Below are 20,345 nucleotides of genomic sequence, written 5' to 3'. Positions count from 1 at the left end.
AAAGTTGGCCCCACGACACCTCCTGTCCACCCCGCTCCAGGACGATCTCCAGGGGCCTGTCAGGGACCAGGACTTAGGACAGTGAAGTGCCGAGGGCGGATCTGGCCAGGGGTCTACCAGGGTTCTAGCTGAAGGCACTTGGGGTGAGTTGGAATTTGGTTAGAAGCTAGGGGTTGAGGGGGCCGACAGAGGACCCCTAGGGCACAGCAGTTTGCTTGGGAGGCCTTGCCCAAGCTCACCGACCTGCTGGGTGGCCCGGCTGCCCACTCCCTTCAGAGTCCACCTGGGTTTATGTCCCAGCTCTGGCTCTCTGCTGCACCCCCCACCCCCAGGGTTGATATGAGGAGGGAGCCAGGGCTGGACCCCAGCACCCTGTCCCCAGTGGTGGCTGGACCCTGTCCCAGCCCTCAGTGCCTGCCCTCCTACAGTTTGTACAAACTTCTGCCTTGTGGAACTTTGCAATGAGTGAATGGCTAAAGCTGTGCCCACCTCAAGCCCAGCGTCGGATGCCCTGCCCCCGTTCCCCAAAGAGAGGAAGGGGCAGACTCCATTCTCACGCGGGGTTTATTGAGTTCACACAAACCCCCTCCCCCGAGCTCAGGGTCCTGACGTCTTTAGGGTCACCCCATCCCAGGATCGAGGGATCACTCCTGTTTTCAGAAACTGTAGGGTCCAAACCTGCCCATAGCCCCAGATGGCTCACAAGCCCAGCCCTTGGGCAGAGCTGTGCGGGGACCCCCACTTGGGGCCAGCCACGGGGCCTATCTTCCCAGTGGCTGCTGGTGACCTGGAGGGGTTATTGTGGATTGGGGAGGGTTTCTATTACAGCTCCTCCTGGGGTCTGGGGCTGGCATCCGCAGGCTCCGAGTGTCCAACAGAGAGCAGGAGCCTTCCGGTCACGGCGGGGTCTGTGTAGGCACTCCATGGGAGTAGGTTCCAGGCAGCCCCTGATCCTGCCTCGGGAGTTGCTGTCATAGCTGCAGGTGGAGCAGTGGGCTCTGGGGGAGTCCCTTGTGGGGTGTCAGCTGGGGCTGGCCACCAAAGCCTGGAGCCTAGAGCAGCTGGGACAGGGCCCAGAGCAGCAACAAGATGGTCCCAGGGGATGGCAGCTCTGAGGACACATCCAGCTCTGGACATGACCCCTGCCACTTGGGAAACACAAATTGAAGACAACCCCCGGCCACTGCTGACACCCATCGGACTCCTTGGAGTCCCAGCCTCCCCCAGGGCTGTGCAGGGAGCTGAGTCGTCCCCGGCCCGGTCCAGGGGCGCCATGGTGGGCACGGCGGGCTGCAGCTGGCTTGGCTGGGGCTGTTGCCTCCAAGGGCAGGGCTGGTGGAACCATGTTCCACATGGCACTGCTTCTGTTGGCGCTGGGCACCCAGGTGCCCGCTTCAAACACACCCCCTCCTGCCTGCGGTGAGAGGGACCCTGGGGCCCACTGTGGGGCTGTGGGCCAATCCTCTCGCGGACCTGCAAAAGCTAGCTGCAGCGACGGGCAGCAGCATGCCATTCAGCCGACCAGTCAGGACCACAGCCTGCCAGCACCAGCCCCCAGCCCAGCAAGCCCACGTTGCTCGGTCATCTGGCCGCATGGCCTCGGACACCATGCGAAACAGTCATCTTTCTCCCACGGGCCGTGACCAGAGACCCGCAACCAGGGAAGGCCGACCCAGCTCCTTGGAGTCGGGGAGGCTGGGAGAATGTTCTAGAATGAAGGGAGGGCAGCCGCTCAGCTCCACCCGTGCTGTGTGGGCTCAGGGGCTCCTGGAGGCGGATGGGACAGGTGCAATGAGAAACTGGGCCTTGGGCAAGGGGCTGGAGGCTGAGAGGGACCCTGGGGCACGGCCCTACGGGGACCCCTGCCCGGCTGGAGGGAGTGGGTCGTGTTCTGGAAGGAAAAGGCACAGGAACAGATTCAGACGCAGCCGCGGTGCTGGTGGGCGTCCGGGGTTCCCACGTGGGGCAGGCGACAGGCGAGGGAAGGATCCGGAACCCGTGCCTCGCACTGGCTGGGGGCGCGGGAACCCTGCCTCATGGTGCTGGCTCTCCCGGGGGGTGCAGGCTGAGAACCGGTTGTCTGCTCCAGAATGCGTGAACACTATGTCCTTACAAAAATAGTTGAGACTTTTCAGCTGCAGAGGCTGGTGGGAAGGTGGGGACCGGCATCCTGGGAGGTGAGGTGGGCTCAGAGCCGAGGGGGACAGGGGCCGGGGCTTCTTGGTGTCTGGAACCTTCTTCCGTGTCCTTCTTTGAGATTCCACCACCTCAGGACATGCTGGGGAGAAGAAACACGGGTCAGGCTGCCGTCATGGGAGAGGTGGAGAGGTCCCCTTTGGGTGTGCACTCTTCTGCAATGCTAGCTGGTGCCCAGGAGACCTCGGCAGTCAGGGTGCCCACCTGCCGCTTGCTGTGGCTGCCTTGTACCCCAGCAGAATAGGCCCCAAGGAGTCAGGTCCTTGAGCACTCTGGGGAGAGGCTGTACTCATCCTTCTATCTGCCCACCTTTTCATCCACCCACACAATCACTGATCCACCCGTCCATCCATCCGTCCGTCCATCCGTCCATCCATCCGTCCATCCATCCATCCGTCCGTCCGTCCGTCCGTACGTCCATCCATCCACCCATCCATCCACCCAACAATCCACCCAACAATCCATCCACCCATCCACCCAACCATCCATCCATCCATCCACCCACCCAACCGTCCGTCTGTCCATCCATCCATCCATCCATCCATCCACCCATCCACCCATCCATCCATCCGTCCGTCCGTCCATCCATCCACCCACCCATCCATCCATCCATCCATCCATCCATCCACTCTCACATCCATCCGTGTTAGAGGTCTTAGATGAGTATGTGCTCAAGCATGAACTGCACACATTCAGCAGGGAAGCCCTGCCCAGCTCCTGGTAGTAACATTTAGCCCCCTGGCATGTCCCATCTAAGACTGTGCAGGGGAGTCTGCATCGGTCAGGTGGGGGACTTGGACCACGGGGTTCCAGCTGAGCTCTAGGGGGTAGGCACAGACAGGGTCCTGGACCCTCAGAGCAGGCGGAGATCTTAGAATAGGGCAGCACCCTGGGCTGTGGCGGGGTGGGGTGTGCCTGTGTCTGAGTGGGCATGGGGCTGGCAGGGGGAGGGGAGGCCCGTAGCCCTGAGAACACTGGCTGCAAATCAGCTCATCCTGTGGTGGGTGGTGCGTGGTGAGGAGGGCATAGGGGTTGCCATGGAAACGGGTCTGCCACAACAGTGGGCTCTCCCTGACGAATGCTGGGTCCCCCAGGGACCCTGTGCAACACCTTTGCCCCTCCCTGCCAAGCGAGTCCCTCTTCTTTATCAGTCAGTGGATCTGAGGATTTTGGTTCTAGACACAGAGGGACAGGGGGCGTCCTTCAGCTGCCACACCGCCCAGCTCGAGGGGCCTTCCCTGCATCCCGGTCTACACGTGGCGCCCCCTGGAGCTGGAGGTTGGCGTGCCAGTGTGACCGAGGCTCCCAGCCTCCCTCCTGCCATGGTTCTTCCCACGGTGTCGCCCAGGTGTGTGTGTGGGGAAGCCTTCAAACCTGAGCAGCTCCTCGGGCACGCACCTTGTTTCCTCATTTTGCATGGCCTCCGCAGACCTGTGGGGGAGACTCAGCGTCATTTCCTGGGTGGGAAGGCCCCACCTCTCCCATGGCTGCTCCACGGGCTGGGAGCTGCACATGGGGCCAAGCTGCCACTGTCACCCAAAGCAGGAGACCATGTGCACCTGCTCGGTGGTGACTAGTGACCCGATAGGCTGTGGTGCAGAACATGGTTGAGCCCCTGCCTGGGCAGCAGGCATGCACGCACCTGTCTTCCTCCAACACTGCCTCTGGCTTCTCTTCGGGCCTGGGCAGCACAAACTCGGGCTGGGGTCTGGCGCTGTGGACAGAGAGCTGGTGACACTGGGAAGCAGCTGGGCCCCCAGGCCCTGACCTCCTGTGGGGAACCTTCCTGGCCCGGGAGCAGCTGGAAGGCAGCTTGCCCTTCCGGCTGGGGAGAAACACTGCTCTCCCACCCGCTGTCTGGGATGAGGGTGGGCGGGGCTTCCACCACAGGTGCCCAGCGTGCCCAGGGGACTTCCTGCACCCACCTCTCTCTCCTGGCCTTCAGCCGCTCCTCTTCGTACCTGTAAGGACAGAGGTGTCACACACCCTTGGCTCCCCCGACCCCATGAGGCAGGTGTGGGAAGGTGTCACAAAGGATAATGCCCCGTCCCGGGCTTGCGGAAGGCAGGTGGCTAGCTCACCACTTGCTCCGAAATAGAATCACCCTATAGCTTGTTCTGGGTCTGAAAGGCCGGACCCTACAGGAACTCCGAGGGCCAGCAGGTGCAGGCGGCTCAAGTGTCCACCCACGGAGGAACGGCCAGTCCGTGTCAGTGGCGGATATCAAGGCCTTGACACGTGCGGACACGCCTGCCCGGAGGACGACGTCCAGCTCAGGCGGAGAGGCCGACACTTAATGTCAGACCTGGCAGGAGGGACCAGAAGAGGCGTGGGCGGGCCACAGGGCTTCCGCTGGGGGGGGGGGGGCGGAGAGAATGTTCTGGAGACTTCAAGTCACGTGGCAGTGGGGAGCTATGCAGGAGGCTGGGCTTTGGGAAAGGTGTGGTGGCTGTAGGAGTCTACAGGTCCCCCGGTCCATAGCTCTGCCAGTCTGGGGGGTCCCCTGGCTTCTAGCCCTGCTGCCCTGCCAGGCCGGAGCTCACTCACTGGAGGACACAGTCAGGGATCTGCACATGTTCCATCGGGATCAGCTGCTCCAGGTCCTCCAGGCTGTGCACGTACTGGATCTTGCTGATGAACTTGACACTGCGGACGGGGACGGCACGTGTCGGAGCGCAGCCTGCGGGGCCACGAGGCTCCCGCCCCCTTGCACCAAGGGCTGTGTGGGTGGAGAGTCCCATAGGACACCTGTCTCCCCACCCCAGTGTCTGTGCCATGGCTGCTGCCTGCCAAGGTGCGCAGGAGCAGAGAGCTGGATGGGAGGCGGAGCAGCCAGGGCTCAGACCAGGTCCTGCGGTATGGATTAACCCAGATTATCACCTGATGAAGGGGCGTGACACCGCCAGCACGGTCCGGATGAACCACGACGGGTGCACAATGATCAACGACTTGAGGTTCTTCCGCAACCTGGGAGGGGACAGGGAGGGGACAGGTGGGCTTCGGGGGGCCTGGGGAGGGGTCGTGGCCTGGGTGGTCCCAGGGCAGGGGTCACAACGAGGGCGGGGCTTGGGTTCTCCAGGGAAGGGGAGAGAGCCCGTGCTCATGCCCAGGTAAGGGACCAGGGATGGGGCAGGTGGGCCTCTGTCGTCCCAAGGACCTGTGTGGCCCCTCCAAGTGTCCCTCTGCTATCTGGGGTGACTTCCAAGGAGCCTCACTTGAAACCAGCCTGTCCCCAATCACAGAGACGGAAGCCACCCAAGTGTCCACTCCCAGATGGCACATTCTTAAGAGAGGAAGGGGCTCGGGGCACCTGCTCCAACGTGGAGTGGGCTTTGGGGACACCCAGGGAGACACGCGGACGCACACAGCTGCCACGGACGCACATGGACATGACGCGTATGGATGCTAGCCGACTGTGAGGGCAGATTCAGCATGATCCGGCGTCAGGCCAGGAGCCTGGGCCTTCAGCCTCCTGACTCCAGGGCCGAGCACGACGACACCCCGAGGTCCATGGCCTCCCCCATCTCTGTGTACACTTACCGCCTATCGATCATCTGGTAGCATTTCTTCAGCCAGCCGATGCCCGGCATCCGGCGCCGCGGTGTGGCCCCATTCAGGTACACTATCATGTAGTCCTCGGCCACCAAGAGCTCCAGGCTGCTGATGACATACCTGGAGGGGGAGGGGCAGGTCATCCGATGCTGGCCGCAGTCCTGGTCCCCCTGGAGTCTCCACACAACAACGATGAGTGACAGCAATGCTGACAATGTTGATGCTGATGGTGCTGATGGTGGTGATGATGGTGATGATGGTGATGGTGATGATGGCGCTGTCAACTGTTGTTGACGCGACAGAGGCCCAGACAGCCTCTGGGTGAGCAGCCAGCAGGACCAGCAGGGGCTCAGGCAGAGGGCTGGTGCTGGCCGGGACTGCTCAGAGCTCCCTGGTAGGAGTCCCCCCCACTTACAGGAAGAGGTTCTCCATGATGTAGTGGTAGTCGGCACAGCTGCTGTCGGGGAGAAAGCAAGCCGCAAAGACAATGATGGCGTTGAGGCCTTCGCCGTAGTACCCTGGGAGTGGGGAGACAGCCGTCTGACCATGCCTGGCTTGAGGACCCAACAGGACCCCGGGAGCTGGAGGCGGTGCCCTGGGAGGGGGCTCACCTCCGTGGGTGACCACTTTCATGTAGGGCCGGATCATGTGCAGGTCAATGCGGTGCTCCTGCTCCCCGATGATGACCGTGCGCCACAGGCGCCCGTTGGCAGCGCTGCCGTCCTCGGCCGCTCCGTCCCCAAACAAATCTGCGCTGTCCCCAGGCATGTTCTTGGCAGTGGCCACTGGGGTGTCATCTGGAAGCAGGATACCCACGGCCCAGCCTCTCAGCCAACCTCCCAGCTGGGGCTCCCTTCACTGCTCCCCTCCCTGGCTGCCCTCTCCAGCACTCCTTCAATAACCTGGCTCAAGTGCCCCCCTCCTCCAGAAAGCCCTCCAAGATTGCGTCCTCCCCTCCACGTGTCAATACCTGGGGTTCTCTCTCTTCTACCAAAGCGGATGACTATAGGGCAGTGGACCCATGGGAGGGCAGCTCTGTGTCCCCTCTATGCCACCACCCCTGGCCCGTCAGCATCTTGGACCTCAGGAACCACTTTGCTCACGGGCAGTGCAAGATTTGGGTTGCTGCGATTGGCACAGTGGCTCAACTGGCCAATCCCCCACCTCCAAGCACAGGTGTCCCAAGTGGGCACCGGTTCATGTCCTGACTACTCCACTTCCCATCCAGCTCTCTGCCTGTGGCCTGGGAAAACTGGAGGACAGCCCAAAGCCTTGGGACCCTGCACCCCGCGTGGGAGACCCAGAGACCAACACCTCTGTGTTGTAGGGAAGCTATGGCTGCAGCAGGTGCAAGCCAGCCCTCTGGAGGCTGTTCTGCTCCCCACACCCGAGTCGAGCCGATTGGGAATGACTCCCTGAGAGACACCACAGATGCGGGGCCAGCTCGGGCAGTCTGCCCCAGAGGTCAGAGGGCACCGTGGCATCCCAGGGTATTCTGGGGGCCCCTACCTTCCCACTCAAGCTCGTTGCCATTCCCCAGGAACTCGAGCGAGTCCGTCTCATCGGGAGTCTCAATGTCGTCCACATTAATGTCCAGGTCGTCGGGCGTGTCCAGGAAGTCGTCGGACAGCAGGGAGCCCTCGCTTTGGTCCAGGGAGATGTTGATCTCTGGGGCTACCAATGTCTTCCGCTTCCGGTGGGCCCCGCTGAAGTTCAGTGTGCTGGGAGGGGCTGCCGGAGAGAGACAGAGAGGAACCTGTGGCTTTACCTCCCCACTCCCTGCAGCCCACCCCGCTGGAGGCAGGCTGTCACACACGTCCCCTGTTGGTGGGGTGGACATTCACTGTTTGGGACGGCCACACCCCACAGGGCAGTACTGGGGTTGGAGTCCTGGCTCTGCTTCCAACCCAGCTCCTTGCTATCACATGTCCTGGCAGGGTCCCGTGACAGCCCACACACGTGGACCCCATCACGCATGTGGGAGACCCAGATCTTCCACCAAGCCTGGTCCTGGCTACTGGTGGGGACATTCGGGGCGTCAGCAGTAGGTGTGTGTTGGGGTGTGTGTGTCTGTCTCTCTTTGTCACCATTCAAAGAAATGAACTCAAAAAGGTGGGTGCAGACAGAAAGTGAAGACGAGATGGGAGGTTTTCCAAGCACCTGTTTTTGCTGCTGGGCCTGAGTGTGCAAGCCGTCACCTGCCTCTCAGGGTGCGTGTCAGGAGGGAGGGTCAGGACTCGAACCTATGTACTCCAGTGTGGGCCGTGGGCCTCCCAGGAAGGGGTCTCCTCAGGCCCTGGGCCCACCCGGGGATACCTGTGGGACCCTTACCTGTGCCCACCAAAGAATGCTGAATTTCGGTATCCCAGGTAAGGAAAGAGGGGGCACAGATGGGCTATATAACTGGCTCTAGGACACACAGCCCTGCCCCCGTCTCTCAGCTTCCCTGCAGGCTATAGGACACACGGCCCTCCCCCCAGCTTCCCTGCAGGACACATAGCCCCCTTCCCTGGCTGGCTTTGGGCTCAGGGGCCGTGGCCTGTGACACGTGTGTTTCGTAGCACCCCCGTCCTCAGCAGCGTCACGCCCAGCACCGGGAGCCCACGCTCTCTCACATGGAGACTTACAGGCCGTGTCTGCCGCCGAGCCGCCGAGCGCATCCATTTCCGTGTCTTCCGGGGGCGGCCTGCAGACCCCGCAGGTGCCAGCCACCAGGGGACCGCCGAGGAGAGCAGAGAAGCAGCGGAGTAAGAGACGTGTTCAGTGCCAGACCCCAGTAAGGCCCTTAAAACCTCAGGGCCAGACCCCAGTAAGGCCCTATCAGGGCTGCAGTGCCAGGAGTGGGTCTGAGCCAGGAAGGGGGGATTTTGCTAAGATGTTTTTCATTTTTGTTGGAAAGGCAGAGGTACAGTGAGAGGACAGAGCACTCCCCCTAAATGGCCACCATGGGCAGAACTCGGCCCGTCCAAAGCCTAGAGTTTCTTCCGGGTCTCCCACATGGGTGTGGGGCTCCCAAGCCCTTGCGCCGTCCTCTGCAACTTTCCCAGGCACATTTGCAGGCTGGATGGGAAGTGGAGCAGCTGGGACTTGAATCAGCATCGCTACGGGATGCTGACGCGGCAGGCAGGGGCCTGACCTGTTACGCCACGATGCCAGAGCCCCTCGAGTTCCTGACTGTCACAGGTTGAAGTGATGTCACAGTCACCGTGGCGGGATTCACGCCAATGCCAGAGTGGGTTGAGCAGCGAAATGAACACTAGAATGGTCATTGAATATGGAGAACGGATCTAGCTCCACGGCGACCAGCGCAAGGACACCTGCCAGTTGCTGGTGGAGATTGAACTGGCTTAGGACCACCAGCTGAAAGCTCATGGGTTTTAAAGTGTTTGTGGCTCACAGAAGCTTGTGTGAGGAGAGCAGACGTGCCCTTCTGTCCCCTGTCGCAAGTTTAAAAGCCCTCACAGCTTGTATAATGTAACCATTCGGCATCCACTTTGAACTTGGACCAGTGTAACTCCTTCATGCAATAACTAAAAAGAGAGGGAAAAAAAAGGCCTGGCGCAATAGCCTAGCAGCTAAAGTCCTCACCTTGAACGCGCCAGGCTCCCATATGGGCGCCGGTTCTAATCCTGGCAGCTCCACTTCCCATCCAGCTCCCTGTCTGTAGCCTGGGAAAGCAGTGGAGGACGGCCCAAAGCCTTGAGACCCTGCACCCGCGTGGGAGACCTGAAGGAGGCTCCAGGCTCTTGGCTTTGCCGGCCATTGCGGTCACTTGAGGAGTGAATCATCGGACGGAAGATCTTCTTCCCTGTCTCTCCTCCTCTCTCTGTATCTGATTTTGCAATAAAAATAAATAAATCTTTAAAAAAAAGCCCCCACTGCCCACTCTCCATAGTGCTGCGTGGGCAGGACAAGCAGCCCCATGTGGCCACAGCCCACGCACGGTCCTTGCCTGAGAGCTAGGTGGGCGGTGGCTGTCGGGCACCCCACTTTGTGGCTCCCTGCTCCTGTGTCCACCTCCCAAAGACAGTCACCCCAGGGTGATTCAAAGACAAAACGCTGGACCACAGAACTTCTGCAGCAGGCCCCTCCCCGCCCTGCGTCTGTTGTCAGGGTTAGAGACACGCCAGGTTGGAAACAGCGAGCTGTGACAGAGACCCCAGGAGAGAAGGAAGGTGCAGGGGTGGGGGACAGTTGAGCCAGCCACATGGCCAAAGCACCCGTATGAGGAGCAGCAGGCAGGGTCACCACTGGAGTGCCCGTCTCCTGAGCTGGGCGTGAACAGCAGCCCAGGAGAGGCTGAGAAGGCGACCCCTGTGGGGTGCAGCCCTCCGCACCCCACTGCAGCCGAGCAGGGACACAGGCAGTCACCAAGGCCAGCATTCCTGAGTCCCCTAAGTCCCACCTGTACCGCCCCCTCATGTTCCCCAGGTGTGACTTCTTGGCCCACTGTCTGCTGGGCCGTGAACCTCGCCCAGGAGCGCTTCCAGTAAAGCTTGTTTTAAGCCGAATGTCGATCTGTGTGGATTTCTGGTTCTGAACATGAACGTGGGCCTTACAGGAGGTCCCGAGTTCAAGCCCTAGCTGCTCCACTTCCCCACCAGGACCCCGCTCAGGCACCCAGGAACAACAGGCGATGGCTCAGGCACTGGGGGCGCTAGGGAGACCCTGGAGAGCCTTGAGGTTCAGCAGGTGGATCTCCACCAAAATCCACTCCACCCAAAAAGGAGGGGCTGGTGCAATAGCTCAATTGGCTAATCCTCCACTCGTAAGCACCAGCATCCTTATAGGCACTGGTTTGAGTCCCGGCTGCTCCTCTTCCCATCCAGCTCCCTGCCTGTGGCCTGGGAAAGCAGTGGAGGATGGCCCAAAGCCTTGGGACCCTGCACCTGTGTGGGGGAGACCTGGAAGAAGCTCTAGGCTCCTGGCTTTGGATTGGCTCAGCTTCAGCTGTTGTGGTCACTTGGGGAGTGAACCACCAGATGGAAGATCTTGTTTCTCCTCTTTGTAAATCTGCTTTTCCAATGAAAATAAATCTAAAAAGAAAAAAAGTTCCTTATGAAGCACGACTTGAGGGTCGTGGAGGAGGATACTGTAGGGCTGTGTGGCTTCCTGGAGCCAGGACACAGCATACTTCCTGCTGTTGACAGTGTGTGTGTTGAAGGCCTGGCCTGCAGGAGACCCGCCTGCCACTCCGTGTCCTGCACTGGGAGGACAGAGCCTCGCCCCAGCTCAGCGGGAAGGCCAGGGCGCCGAAAAAGGCTGTTTCTTTTTCTTGGAAAGCAGAGTTCCAGAGAGCGGAGCGGAAGTTTTCCCAGCCATTGGTTCCCAGCCAGGGCAGGGCTAGGCTGAGGGTGGGGGGCGGGCAGGGCAGGGCTGGGGCTGGCTGCAAGGAAGTGGGGGGCAGGGCAGGGCTGACTGGGAGGAGGGGCAGGGCTGGGGCGGGGCAGGACTGGGGCGGGGGGGGGCGGGTGGGAGGCGGGGCAGGGCTGGGGCTGTCCACCAAGGAAGCGGGGGCAGAGCCGGGGTTGGCCAACGCCAGGGGCAGGGCTGGGCCAGCCACCCATGCAGGGCGACATCCAGAGACGTTGCTGCCCCCTCTCTCCCTCTCCTGCACCCACCCATCGCCGGGCATGCACTGGGACCAGCTGCTGAGTCCCAGGCAATGCCGATGGTGAAGGCTGAGTCGGAGATTGTCCCCTGCCCTAGATGCCCGAGGTCAGTACTGAGTGGACGCCCCAGGGAGATGAGAAAGGCACGCCCCACGGCAGCCAGCAGGGGAAGGAATGAGCCCAATGTGGTCCCTGCACACAAAGACACAGTCAGGCGTGGGGCGAGGTCCGCACCACAGGGTGGCAAGGGGGGCGGGATCTGGGGGACCCCCCTGCTCCAAGAGAAACACAGACAGCAAACTGTACCTCCGCCATCAGGGAAACGCCTAGAACAGGCCAGGCCATGGGCAAGGAGGGGCTGGGGTGCAGAGAATGTTCTGGAACCAGGTGGTGGCTAACTAGTTATGCAAATGTAGGCAAATTTCAGCTCATCATTTTTTTAAGCAGGCTTCAGATAAAGTGAGAAGAAAATTCTTTTTTTTATTGGAAAGGCAGATGCACAGAGAGGAGGAGAGACAGAGAGGAAGATTTTCCGTCCAATGGTTCACTCTCCAAGTGGCCGCAACGGGCTGGAGCTGAGCCAATCCAAAGCCAGGAGCTTCTTCCGGGTCTCCCACGCGGGTGCAGGGTCCCAAGGCTCTGGGCCGTCCTCGACTGCTTTCCCAGGCCACAAGCAGGGAGCTGGATGGGAAGCGGGGCTGCCAGGATTAGAACCGGTGCCCATATGGGAGCCTGGCGTGTTCAATGTGAGAACTTTAGCCACTAGGCCATTGCGCGCCGCCAGGCCCAATAAATAAATATTGTTAAAAAAGTATTTAAATCAGGAATGAGTTTCCCTTCTATAAAAGTGGGTTTCGATGCTTTCTAGCATCCAAAGAACTTTTTCTTTCTGGTGGGCAGCAGCCACCCCACGCACACACTCCTGCCAGTCACACCAGCATCGGGGCCGCAGGTTTTGCTGCGGAATCCTCTAGAAGGGTAACCGACAACCCGTGCAGTGTTCCGCCCTGGGACCCGCAGCCACCCGGCCAGGCAGATGGGCACCCATTTCGCCCAGCTGGATGGAGACTGAGGCTGAACGATTGGTGGGCAGCGGACGGGACTGTTTTTGCCGCTCTGTGGTGCCCACTTCCCACTGCCCCTTGATGCCTGGCCTGTTGGGGCAGGTTCACAAACCCCTGGCCCTCCTCAAACGCCATCCTGCATTCTCCTGGTGCCTGTGGACACCGAGTCAGCTGGGGAGTGCCCGCAGGGAACCCTGGGCTGCTGCGCGCCCCGCCCGGGCTGGGCAATGGTGCGGTGGGGGAGGGGGACTCCCGGAGCCCCGAAGGGACACAATGACATCTGTCTTGCCCGCACAGAGTGGTTTTTGTACCACAGCAGCAGGGTTTTCAGAATGAAGACGTGGGAGTCCATGGGGGAAGCCCTCTGGCCAGCGCCCGGTGGGAGCACAGAGCAGCCACTGTCTACAGACGCTGGGTGGGAGCCGGGGAAGCCGCCTGCAGCTGGAGGGGGCCCCCTCGGGCAGCTGGCCTGAATGCAGGCAGAGTGTGCCACTCCGGCCCCCCAGGCAGGTGCAGGGCAGCTCTCTGTTCCCGGAACTCCGGGGTACAGGCAGCGTGGGGAGGTGACGGCACTGGTGTTAAGACTGGGAGTGAGCCAGGGGACGGAAGATTTCTCTCTCAGGAGTTCTGCCCTTGAGATTAAACGTTCAAAATAGAGGTGGGAGTTGGTGGGAGGTGCTGTCATGGTGAGGACTCAAGGTGGGTCTGCAGGACCCGAGAGTTCTGGGGAGAAATATCATTTACAAGAAACCGCAGCTCCGGGCTGGCACGATGGCTCAACTGGCTAATCCTCCACCTGCAGCACCAGGATGCCCTATGGGCACTGGTTCAAGTCCCGGCTGCTCCACTTCCCATCCAGCTCCCTGCCTGTGGCCTGGGAAAGCAGTGGAGGACGGCCCAAAGCCTTGGGACCCTGCACCCGCGTGGGAGACCCGGAAGAGGCTCCTGGCTTCAGATCGGCTCAGCTCTGGCTGTTGCGGCCACTTGGGGAGTGAACCACCAGATGGAAGATCTTCTTCTCTGTCTCTCCTCTGCCTGCCGCCAGAACTCAGCGGGACAGAGGACATGGCGTCCTGTGTTTGTGCGTGAGAGACGGTGGTTGGCTTCCCCCTACACAGGCCTTTCCTCCTGTCTTGGAACATGGATGTCGCCGGTACAGGAACATTGTTCTAGAGGGCCTCCCCAACAGGGGTCTCTCTGTTCCAGGGTTGCCTGGAACAGCATCGAGCCTGCAGGAACAGCCCGCACCAAAGTCTGGAGCTCAGAGTAAGCCGGTCAAGGAAGAAGATGAGGAAGGGTGCTGTGACAGCCAGAGGGACTAGCAGCGATGCGAGAGTAAGGGGACCCACAGTGGGTGTGGGGATGCTGGCAGAGTCTACCTTAGGGGAGTAAAGCAGGACCCAGGCACGGTGCTTCTGGCTAGGGCAGGCAGAGTGACTCAAGAATCCAGGGTGTGATGTCGGTGATAGGGAGGGCGGGGGGGGAGGAGGCCGACCTTCACTGATGTAGCAGATGGTTGTCACATGCCCAGCCAAGTTCAGCCACACCACGAGGGCCAGGACCCAGACACGACCCTCGGGGAAGCTCCGTGGGAGAGTGGGAACCAGACCTGGGCCCTGGCAACCCTGGGTGCCGACACGACCCCCTCCTCACTGTTCAGGTCGGATGCGGGGACCCAGGATCCAGATGTGGCCCTTGGGGAGGCTCCATGGGAGAGTGGGAAGCAGACCTGAGCCCTGGCAGCCCTGAATGCCAATGGAACCCCCTCCTCACTGTTCAGGTCGGATGTGGGAGCCCAGGACCTGGACACGGCCCTCAGGGAGGCTCCGTGGGACAGTGGGAGCCAGGCCTGGGCCCTGGCAACCCTGCGTGCCAGTGGAACCTCCTCCTCACCGTTCAGGTCAGATGTAGGGGTCCAGGACCCAGACAAAACCCTTGGGGAGGCTCTGTGGGCCGGTGGGAGCCAGGCCTGGGCCATGACAGCCTTGGGCAGCCCTGGGTATCTACAGGACCTGGGCTCCATTGTTCAGGTCAGATGTGGGGTCCCAGGACCCAGATAAAACCCTCGGGGAGGCTCCGTGGGCCGGTGGGAGCCAGGCCTGGGCCCTGGCAACCCTGCGTGCCAATGGAACCTCCTCCTCATCGTTCAGGTGAGATCTGGGGGTCCAGGAGCCGGACAGGGCCCTCGGGGTGGCTCTGTGGGACAATGGGAACCAGCCCTGGGTGCTGACGGGACCCCGTCCACTCAGGCTAGGGCCCCTTCCCCCGCCGCGGGAGCTGGAGTCTTACCTGGGTGGCTCCTCGTCCCCCCAGTCCTGCCTCATGTCCATTTTCTCCATGCGGAGCGTGGCTTCCGTGGTCCCCATGGGGGTCGGGCAGCAGTGCCGATTCGGAGCAGGGATGGGCCTTGCAAGGCAGCGGCAGGCAGAGGGGGTAGGTGTTAGTGGGCAGAGCTGGTGGGATGGAGTCCCCCACCACATCCAAGTTCCCTCCCCACCCTGGTCACCTGCCGATTCACGGTGACCGCGGCTGAAGCTGGAGTGGACACGGGATGACCGCCAGCCTTCCAAGGCCAGTTTTACTTCACTGTTCCAAGGCACCGGGATGTAAGAAAACCAGATGGCCGCTGGCAAGTCTCTGCCCCACCCCCGGTGCCATGTTTCCCCCCATCCAAGCCTCTGGTTCCCCATAAGCCAACCAAACAGGAGCTGCTGGCTCCCCACAACACCCCTTGTGCCTGCCATTGTAGGACCGCAAGACCATCCTCATATCGCCAGTGCTGTGTTGGGCAACCAGGGGCCTGAGGACCACGCCCCCTGTCTTGCAGGCTGACCCAGCTGTGCCCAGGAAAGCCCTCAGCTGTGTGGGATCCCCCAGGGTCCCCAATGCCCACAGATGTCGGACTGGGAAACCCGTCTACCTCCCAGGCAGCACACATCCTTATGGAACTGTACCCTCTGCTGGTCCATGCACCTGCTCCCGCCACCCAGGCTGCCCCTCCAACAACAAATCAGGTGTGTCCCCGCAGCTCCCCCACCCCGCTGCCCCCCAACCTGGGGTCTGCCTTTGGGATGGGGGGCACACTCTGAGTCGGGGAGGCTCACGCAGGACACAGGGGTACAGACCAAGGGCGGGGCCTCTCCTGGCCGCAGGTGATAGCACGCGCTGGCTCACGCTCCCCCCCTTCCCATGTCGTCACCCATCCACGGAGGAGGGATTGCGAGCAACCTCCCAGCTTATGCTCAGCGCAGCAGCGACCGCCCTCCGCCCAGCCTTGTCCCCTGGGCATGGGGCGTGGTGGGGCATTGGGCGCCCACCCCAAGGCCGTGGCTCTTTCTCTCGGGAACCCGCAAGGATGGGGCCCCTGGCCCGGCCCACCCATCACGTCCAAGTTCAGGAGGGGAACAATCGACACCTGTCTGGGCCCCCTTCCTGCGCAGGCTTTGTGACACACGCATGTCCTTTAATGTAGCAGTAAACGCGCGCGGGGTTCGCTGGTGGGGGACCGCTGTCCAGGCCCCCCGCGGCCAAGGATGCGCGGACAGGGCTACTCACCTCCCGGGCGGCAGCGGCGGCCTCGGTCCTGGGCATGCAGAACGCAGCCCCCCGCTCGCGGTCCCCCGCCCGGGGCCTTCAGAATCACCTCCGGGAAGGTCGCCCGAGGCGCGCGCGCACGGGGTTGTCAGGGGAGTGGTAGTGGGGGGTCCTCCAGCCGCTCGGACGCCTCCGAGGTCTTGGCTGCCCGCTGCCGGGGCTGGGCTGCCCGCAAGCGGCTGCGGGAGCGGCGGGGACGGGCAGGGGCGGGGACGGGCCCGGGTGGCGCGCGCGCGCGGCACCTGCTAGTCGCCGCGGGTCTCCATTGGCTGCGCCCGGCGCGCGTGCCAGGGGCCGCCGCAGAGACGCGGTGCGGATGGCGCATCAGGGATTGAAACGCGCGTGCACACACACACACACACACGCACACACACACACACACACACACACACACACACACGCGAGCAAGGACCCGTTAGGGAAAACTGGTCGCTCCTTCGAGAACAAGGGGGCGCGGGCATGACGCTCTTTGGCCATCTGGGAGCAGCCCTCCCCAGGGGCTGGAGGGTCCCCCTACACCCCGGGAAGGACCCAGGAGGGGTTGGTTGCCCTGGGCGTGGCGCAAGACCATCTGGAGACGCGGGGCGGAGGCGCAGGGTTAGGGTGGGAAGGAGAAGGGTCGAGCTGGCAGCAACCCCTGGTCAGACAGGAAGCAGGCTTCCGCCCTGGCCTGGGCATTCCCTAGCTGCAGGGAGGGCGGGGGTCTCGCCCTTGGGGGCCCCAGCTCCTCCGTCAGGGCGTAGCGCTGACCCGTGGCTCTCGCTTGCCATCTTGTTAACTCCTGCAGTGACCAAATGGTGTCCACCCTCTCCCCAGCAAGCGCCCACTCCAGCTGTGTGCCAACCCCGACGACTTGTGGGATCGCCCTCATTGGGAGCAGAAGGCCTTTGCAGATGGAATTAATCACCAACCTGATTAGGGTGGGCCCCGGGCAGGCATTCGTCACAGCAATTAAAGACTGCTTGGCACACCACATCCGGTTCCAGCTCTGGCTCCACTTTGGATCCAGCTCCCTGCCCCTTGTGTGCCTGGGAAGGCAGCAGAGGGGCTTGGGCCCCTGCCCACGGGGGAGACCCGAATGGGTCCCCCGCCCCCAGTGGATGCCTGGCCAGCTCTGGCTGCTGCAGCCATTTGGAAAGAGAACAATGCATGGGGGAATCTCCCTGTCTCTCTTCTCTCTGTCACTGTCTTTAAAATAAATGTAAAGCAAGAAATTCTTTGTTTTAAAGATTCACTTATTAAAAAAAAATATTGACTTTTATTGCAAAGTCAGATATACAGAGAGGAGGAGAGACAGAGAGGAAGATCTCCCATCCGATGATTCACTCCCCAAGTGACCCCATTGGCTGGTGCTGAGCTGAACTGAAACCAGCAGCCAGAAACTTCCTCCAGGTCTCCCACACAGGTGCAGGGTCCCAAGGCTTTGGGCCGTCCTCGACTGCTTTCCCAGGTCACAAGCAGGGAGCTGGATGGGAAGTGGAGCCACCAGGATTAGAACCAGTGCCCATATAGGATCTCAGTGCGTTCAAGGTGAGGAATTTAGCCACTAGGCCACTGCACTGGGATCAGATTCACTTTTTTGAAACAGAGATGGGCTGTTGAGGTCACTTGGGGAGTGAACCATTGGATGGAAGATCTTCCTCTCTGTGTCTCTTCCTCTCTGTATATCTGACTTTGCAATAAAAATTAATAAATCTTGAAAGAGAGAGAGAAAGAAAGACAGACTGGCGCGATAGCGTAGTGGTTAAAGTCCTTGCCTTGAACGTGCTGGGATCCCATATGGTCACCCAGCAGCCCCGCTTCTAATCCAGCTCCCTGCCTGTGGCCTAGGAAAGCAGTCGAGGACAGCCCGAAGCCTTGGGACCCTGCACCTGTGTGGGAGACCCGGAGGAAGTTCCAGGCTCCTGGCTTCGAATCGGCACAGCTCCGGCCATTGCGGTCACTTGGGGAGTGAATCATCAGACAGAAGATCTTCCTCTCTGTCTCTTCTCCTCTCTGTATATCTGGCTTTGCAAGGAAGGAAGGAAGACGGGGCAGAAGGTGAGGGAGAGATGCGTCCCTCCTCCCCCTAGCAGGACTGGGAAACCAGTGAGTGAAGAGGCATCCTGGTGTGGACAGGGGTGGCAGGGAGTGGGGCGTTAGAGGGGAGTAAGGGGGGCAGCTGCACTGGGACCAACGGGCAGGCAGGATGCGGGGCGTCCTAGGTGGACCCTGGAGCTGTCCGTGGTGCTGAGGCCTGCCTAGGACGGCTCCGGTCGTGTTTCTGTTTCTCTCCCTCCCTCTCTCTCCTTTTTGGCACTTATTTCTTTGTTTTTTATTGGAAAGTCAGATTTACAGAGAGGAGGAGAGACAGACAAGCGATGTTTTAGCGGTTGCATTTATATGGGTGATGGCCAGATGTGACGGGGGAGGTGGGGGCAGCACTTGTCCCACAACTCTTGTCACTAAAAAGGAAAAAAAAATCAGGAAGGACGGTTACCCAGTCCAGAGAAACACCACGACACTCCTGCCCTGGGAAGGGGGACAGCTACCACAGGGGTCGGGAGCCAGCCAGGGGTAGTTAGCATGCTGGGCTCATGTCCGGGCCCGGCGGGGAGCTTGCTACCAGGGCTTCCGATCACGCCTAGATCACCTGTGTGGTGTCCCACGGCACGCGGGGTTCTCTGTGTGGCGTCTGTCCCAGAGTTAATCAATTCCAGACCTGCTTCACATTACACAGGTTGAGGGGCTGCACCCCACACTATAGCAGTGTGACCACTCCTCCAGCCCTGTAGGCCAAAAGCTGGGGGCTGGACGTGTGGGACAGCTTTGTGCATGGTGGTGGAGGGTCTGCCTGGTGAGCCAGGAGGGGCCTAAGCCTGGGGGAGAGTGTCAACCTCTGAGGTGGGGGCTGCATCAGGAGGGGATGGAGGGGCGCTCGGGGCTTGGGGGAGCCAGGGGTCGCAGGCAGGCAGAGGGATTTGGCACAGAGATGGGTCAAGACTTGGGAGTGCCCGCTGGATATGGGGGTGTGTTCTGACTCCAATGGGAAGGTGGAAGGCTAGGGCTTAGGGCAAGGGGGACCCTGCTGGGTTGGGAGATGGGAGGTTGGGTGTTAGGATGTTAGCATGGGCACAGGTGTTCTTGGGAGTGGGGAGCCTGGCAGAGGCGCGGAGAAGCAGTGGGGGGGCCGGAGTGGCCTGATCGGCTCTCACTGCTGCTGCCCCCATGTGGCCAGCACCACACCAGGCAGGCTCCAGCGCCCTCCAGTGGAATTAGCGCCTCATTTTTACCCATTATGCCTTCCCGTAAGCTTGGGGGTGACCTCTGGTGCACAGATTTGGGGAAAAAAAAAAAACTATTTTTATTGCAAAGTCAGATATGCAGAGAGGAAGAAAGACAGAGAGGAAGATCTTTTGTGCAATGATTCACTCCCCAAGTGACTGCAACGGCCGGTGCTGCACCGATCCGAAACCAGGAACCCAGATCCTCTTCCAGGTCTCCCACGCAGGTGCAGGGTCCCAAGGCTTTGGACTGTCCTGCACTGCTTTCCCAGGCCACAAGCAGGGAGCTGGATGGGAAGTGGAATAGCCGGGATTAGAACTGGCGCCCATATGGGATCCTGGAGCATTCAAAGAGAGGACATTATCTGCTGGGCCCGGATTTCAAAATTTTTTTCACCAAAATAAACTCTTGCGACTGAGTCTCCCATGAGCTTGACTTTCTAAAATATTTATTTGAAAGGCAGAGTTATATAGAGATAGAGACAGAGATCTTCCATCCACTGGTTCACTCCCCAGATGGAACCTAGACAGGACTGGGCCAGGCTACATCCAGGAGCTTCTTTGGGGCTTGCCGTGTGAGCGCAGGAGTCCACTCACTCGGGCCATTACCCGCTGCTTTCCCAGGTGCCCTAGCAGGGAGGTGGATGGGAAGTGCAGCAGCCAGGACTCGAACTGGCACCCTCCGTGAGCATTGAAGATGCCCTTGTATACGTTCAAAGCTCAAGCCTCGGGAATGCCCAGGTGTTGGAAGAAAGGCTGCCTCCTGCTGGAGTCCATCTCCAGCCGAGTTCAGAACTCAAGAAGGATGTGTGGATTAGACACAAAGAGGAAAGAAATGGACCCCTACGATTTCAGGATCATAATGGACAATCGCAGGAAAGCTGTCCCCTTTATTTATACAGAAACCCTCACAAGCCCTGGCACAGACTATTGGAGTCATGGTCAAGTGGGTGTATCCAAGCATACTTCACCTCAAAACAACACAAACTCCTACTCCAATTCTTATTCTACAATTCAATCTTGCATCACAAAGAAAAGGAGAACCTAAAGACGGAGCAAAGAAT

The 20,345-nt window shown here is 60.6% G+C and overlaps 1 protein-coding gene across 1 annotated transcript; it reads right to left on the bottom strand.

Annotated features, from left to right (window-relative positions):
- Positions 1-1,861: 1,861 nt before the first annotated feature.
- Positions 1,862-16,041, bottom strand: ATCAY (ATCAY kinesin light chain interacting caytaxin). Its single transcript, XM_058657988.1, has 13 exons — positions 15,980-16,041; positions 14,714-14,830; positions 8,376-8,434; positions 7,258-7,479; positions 6,360-6,545; positions 6,164-6,266; positions 5,737-5,868; positions 5,077-5,163; positions 4,744-4,842; positions 4,122-4,157; positions 3,839-3,910; positions 3,595-3,627; positions 1,862-2,278 (listed from the first exon to the last, which is right to left on the bottom strand). The coding sequence occupies exons 2-13, from the start codon at positions 14,788-14,790 to the stop codon at positions 2,269-2,271; spliced, it is 1,116 nt and encodes a 371-aa protein (XP_058513971.1). The 5' UTR covers positions 14,791-14,830; positions 15,980-16,041; the 3' UTR covers positions 1,862-2,268.
- Between the last annotated feature and the right edge of the window lie 4,304 nt (positions 16,042-20,345).

The sequence above is a fragment of the Ochotona princeps genome, chromosome 33 (assembly GCF_030435755.1).
Source record: "Ochotona princeps isolate mOchPri1 chromosome 33, mOchPri1.hap1, whole genome shotgun sequence".
Lineage (NCBI taxonomy): Eukaryota > Metazoa > Chordata > Mammalia > Lagomorpha > Ochotonidae > Ochotona > Ochotona princeps.
This window is presented reverse-complemented; position numbering and strand designations above follow the sequence as displayed.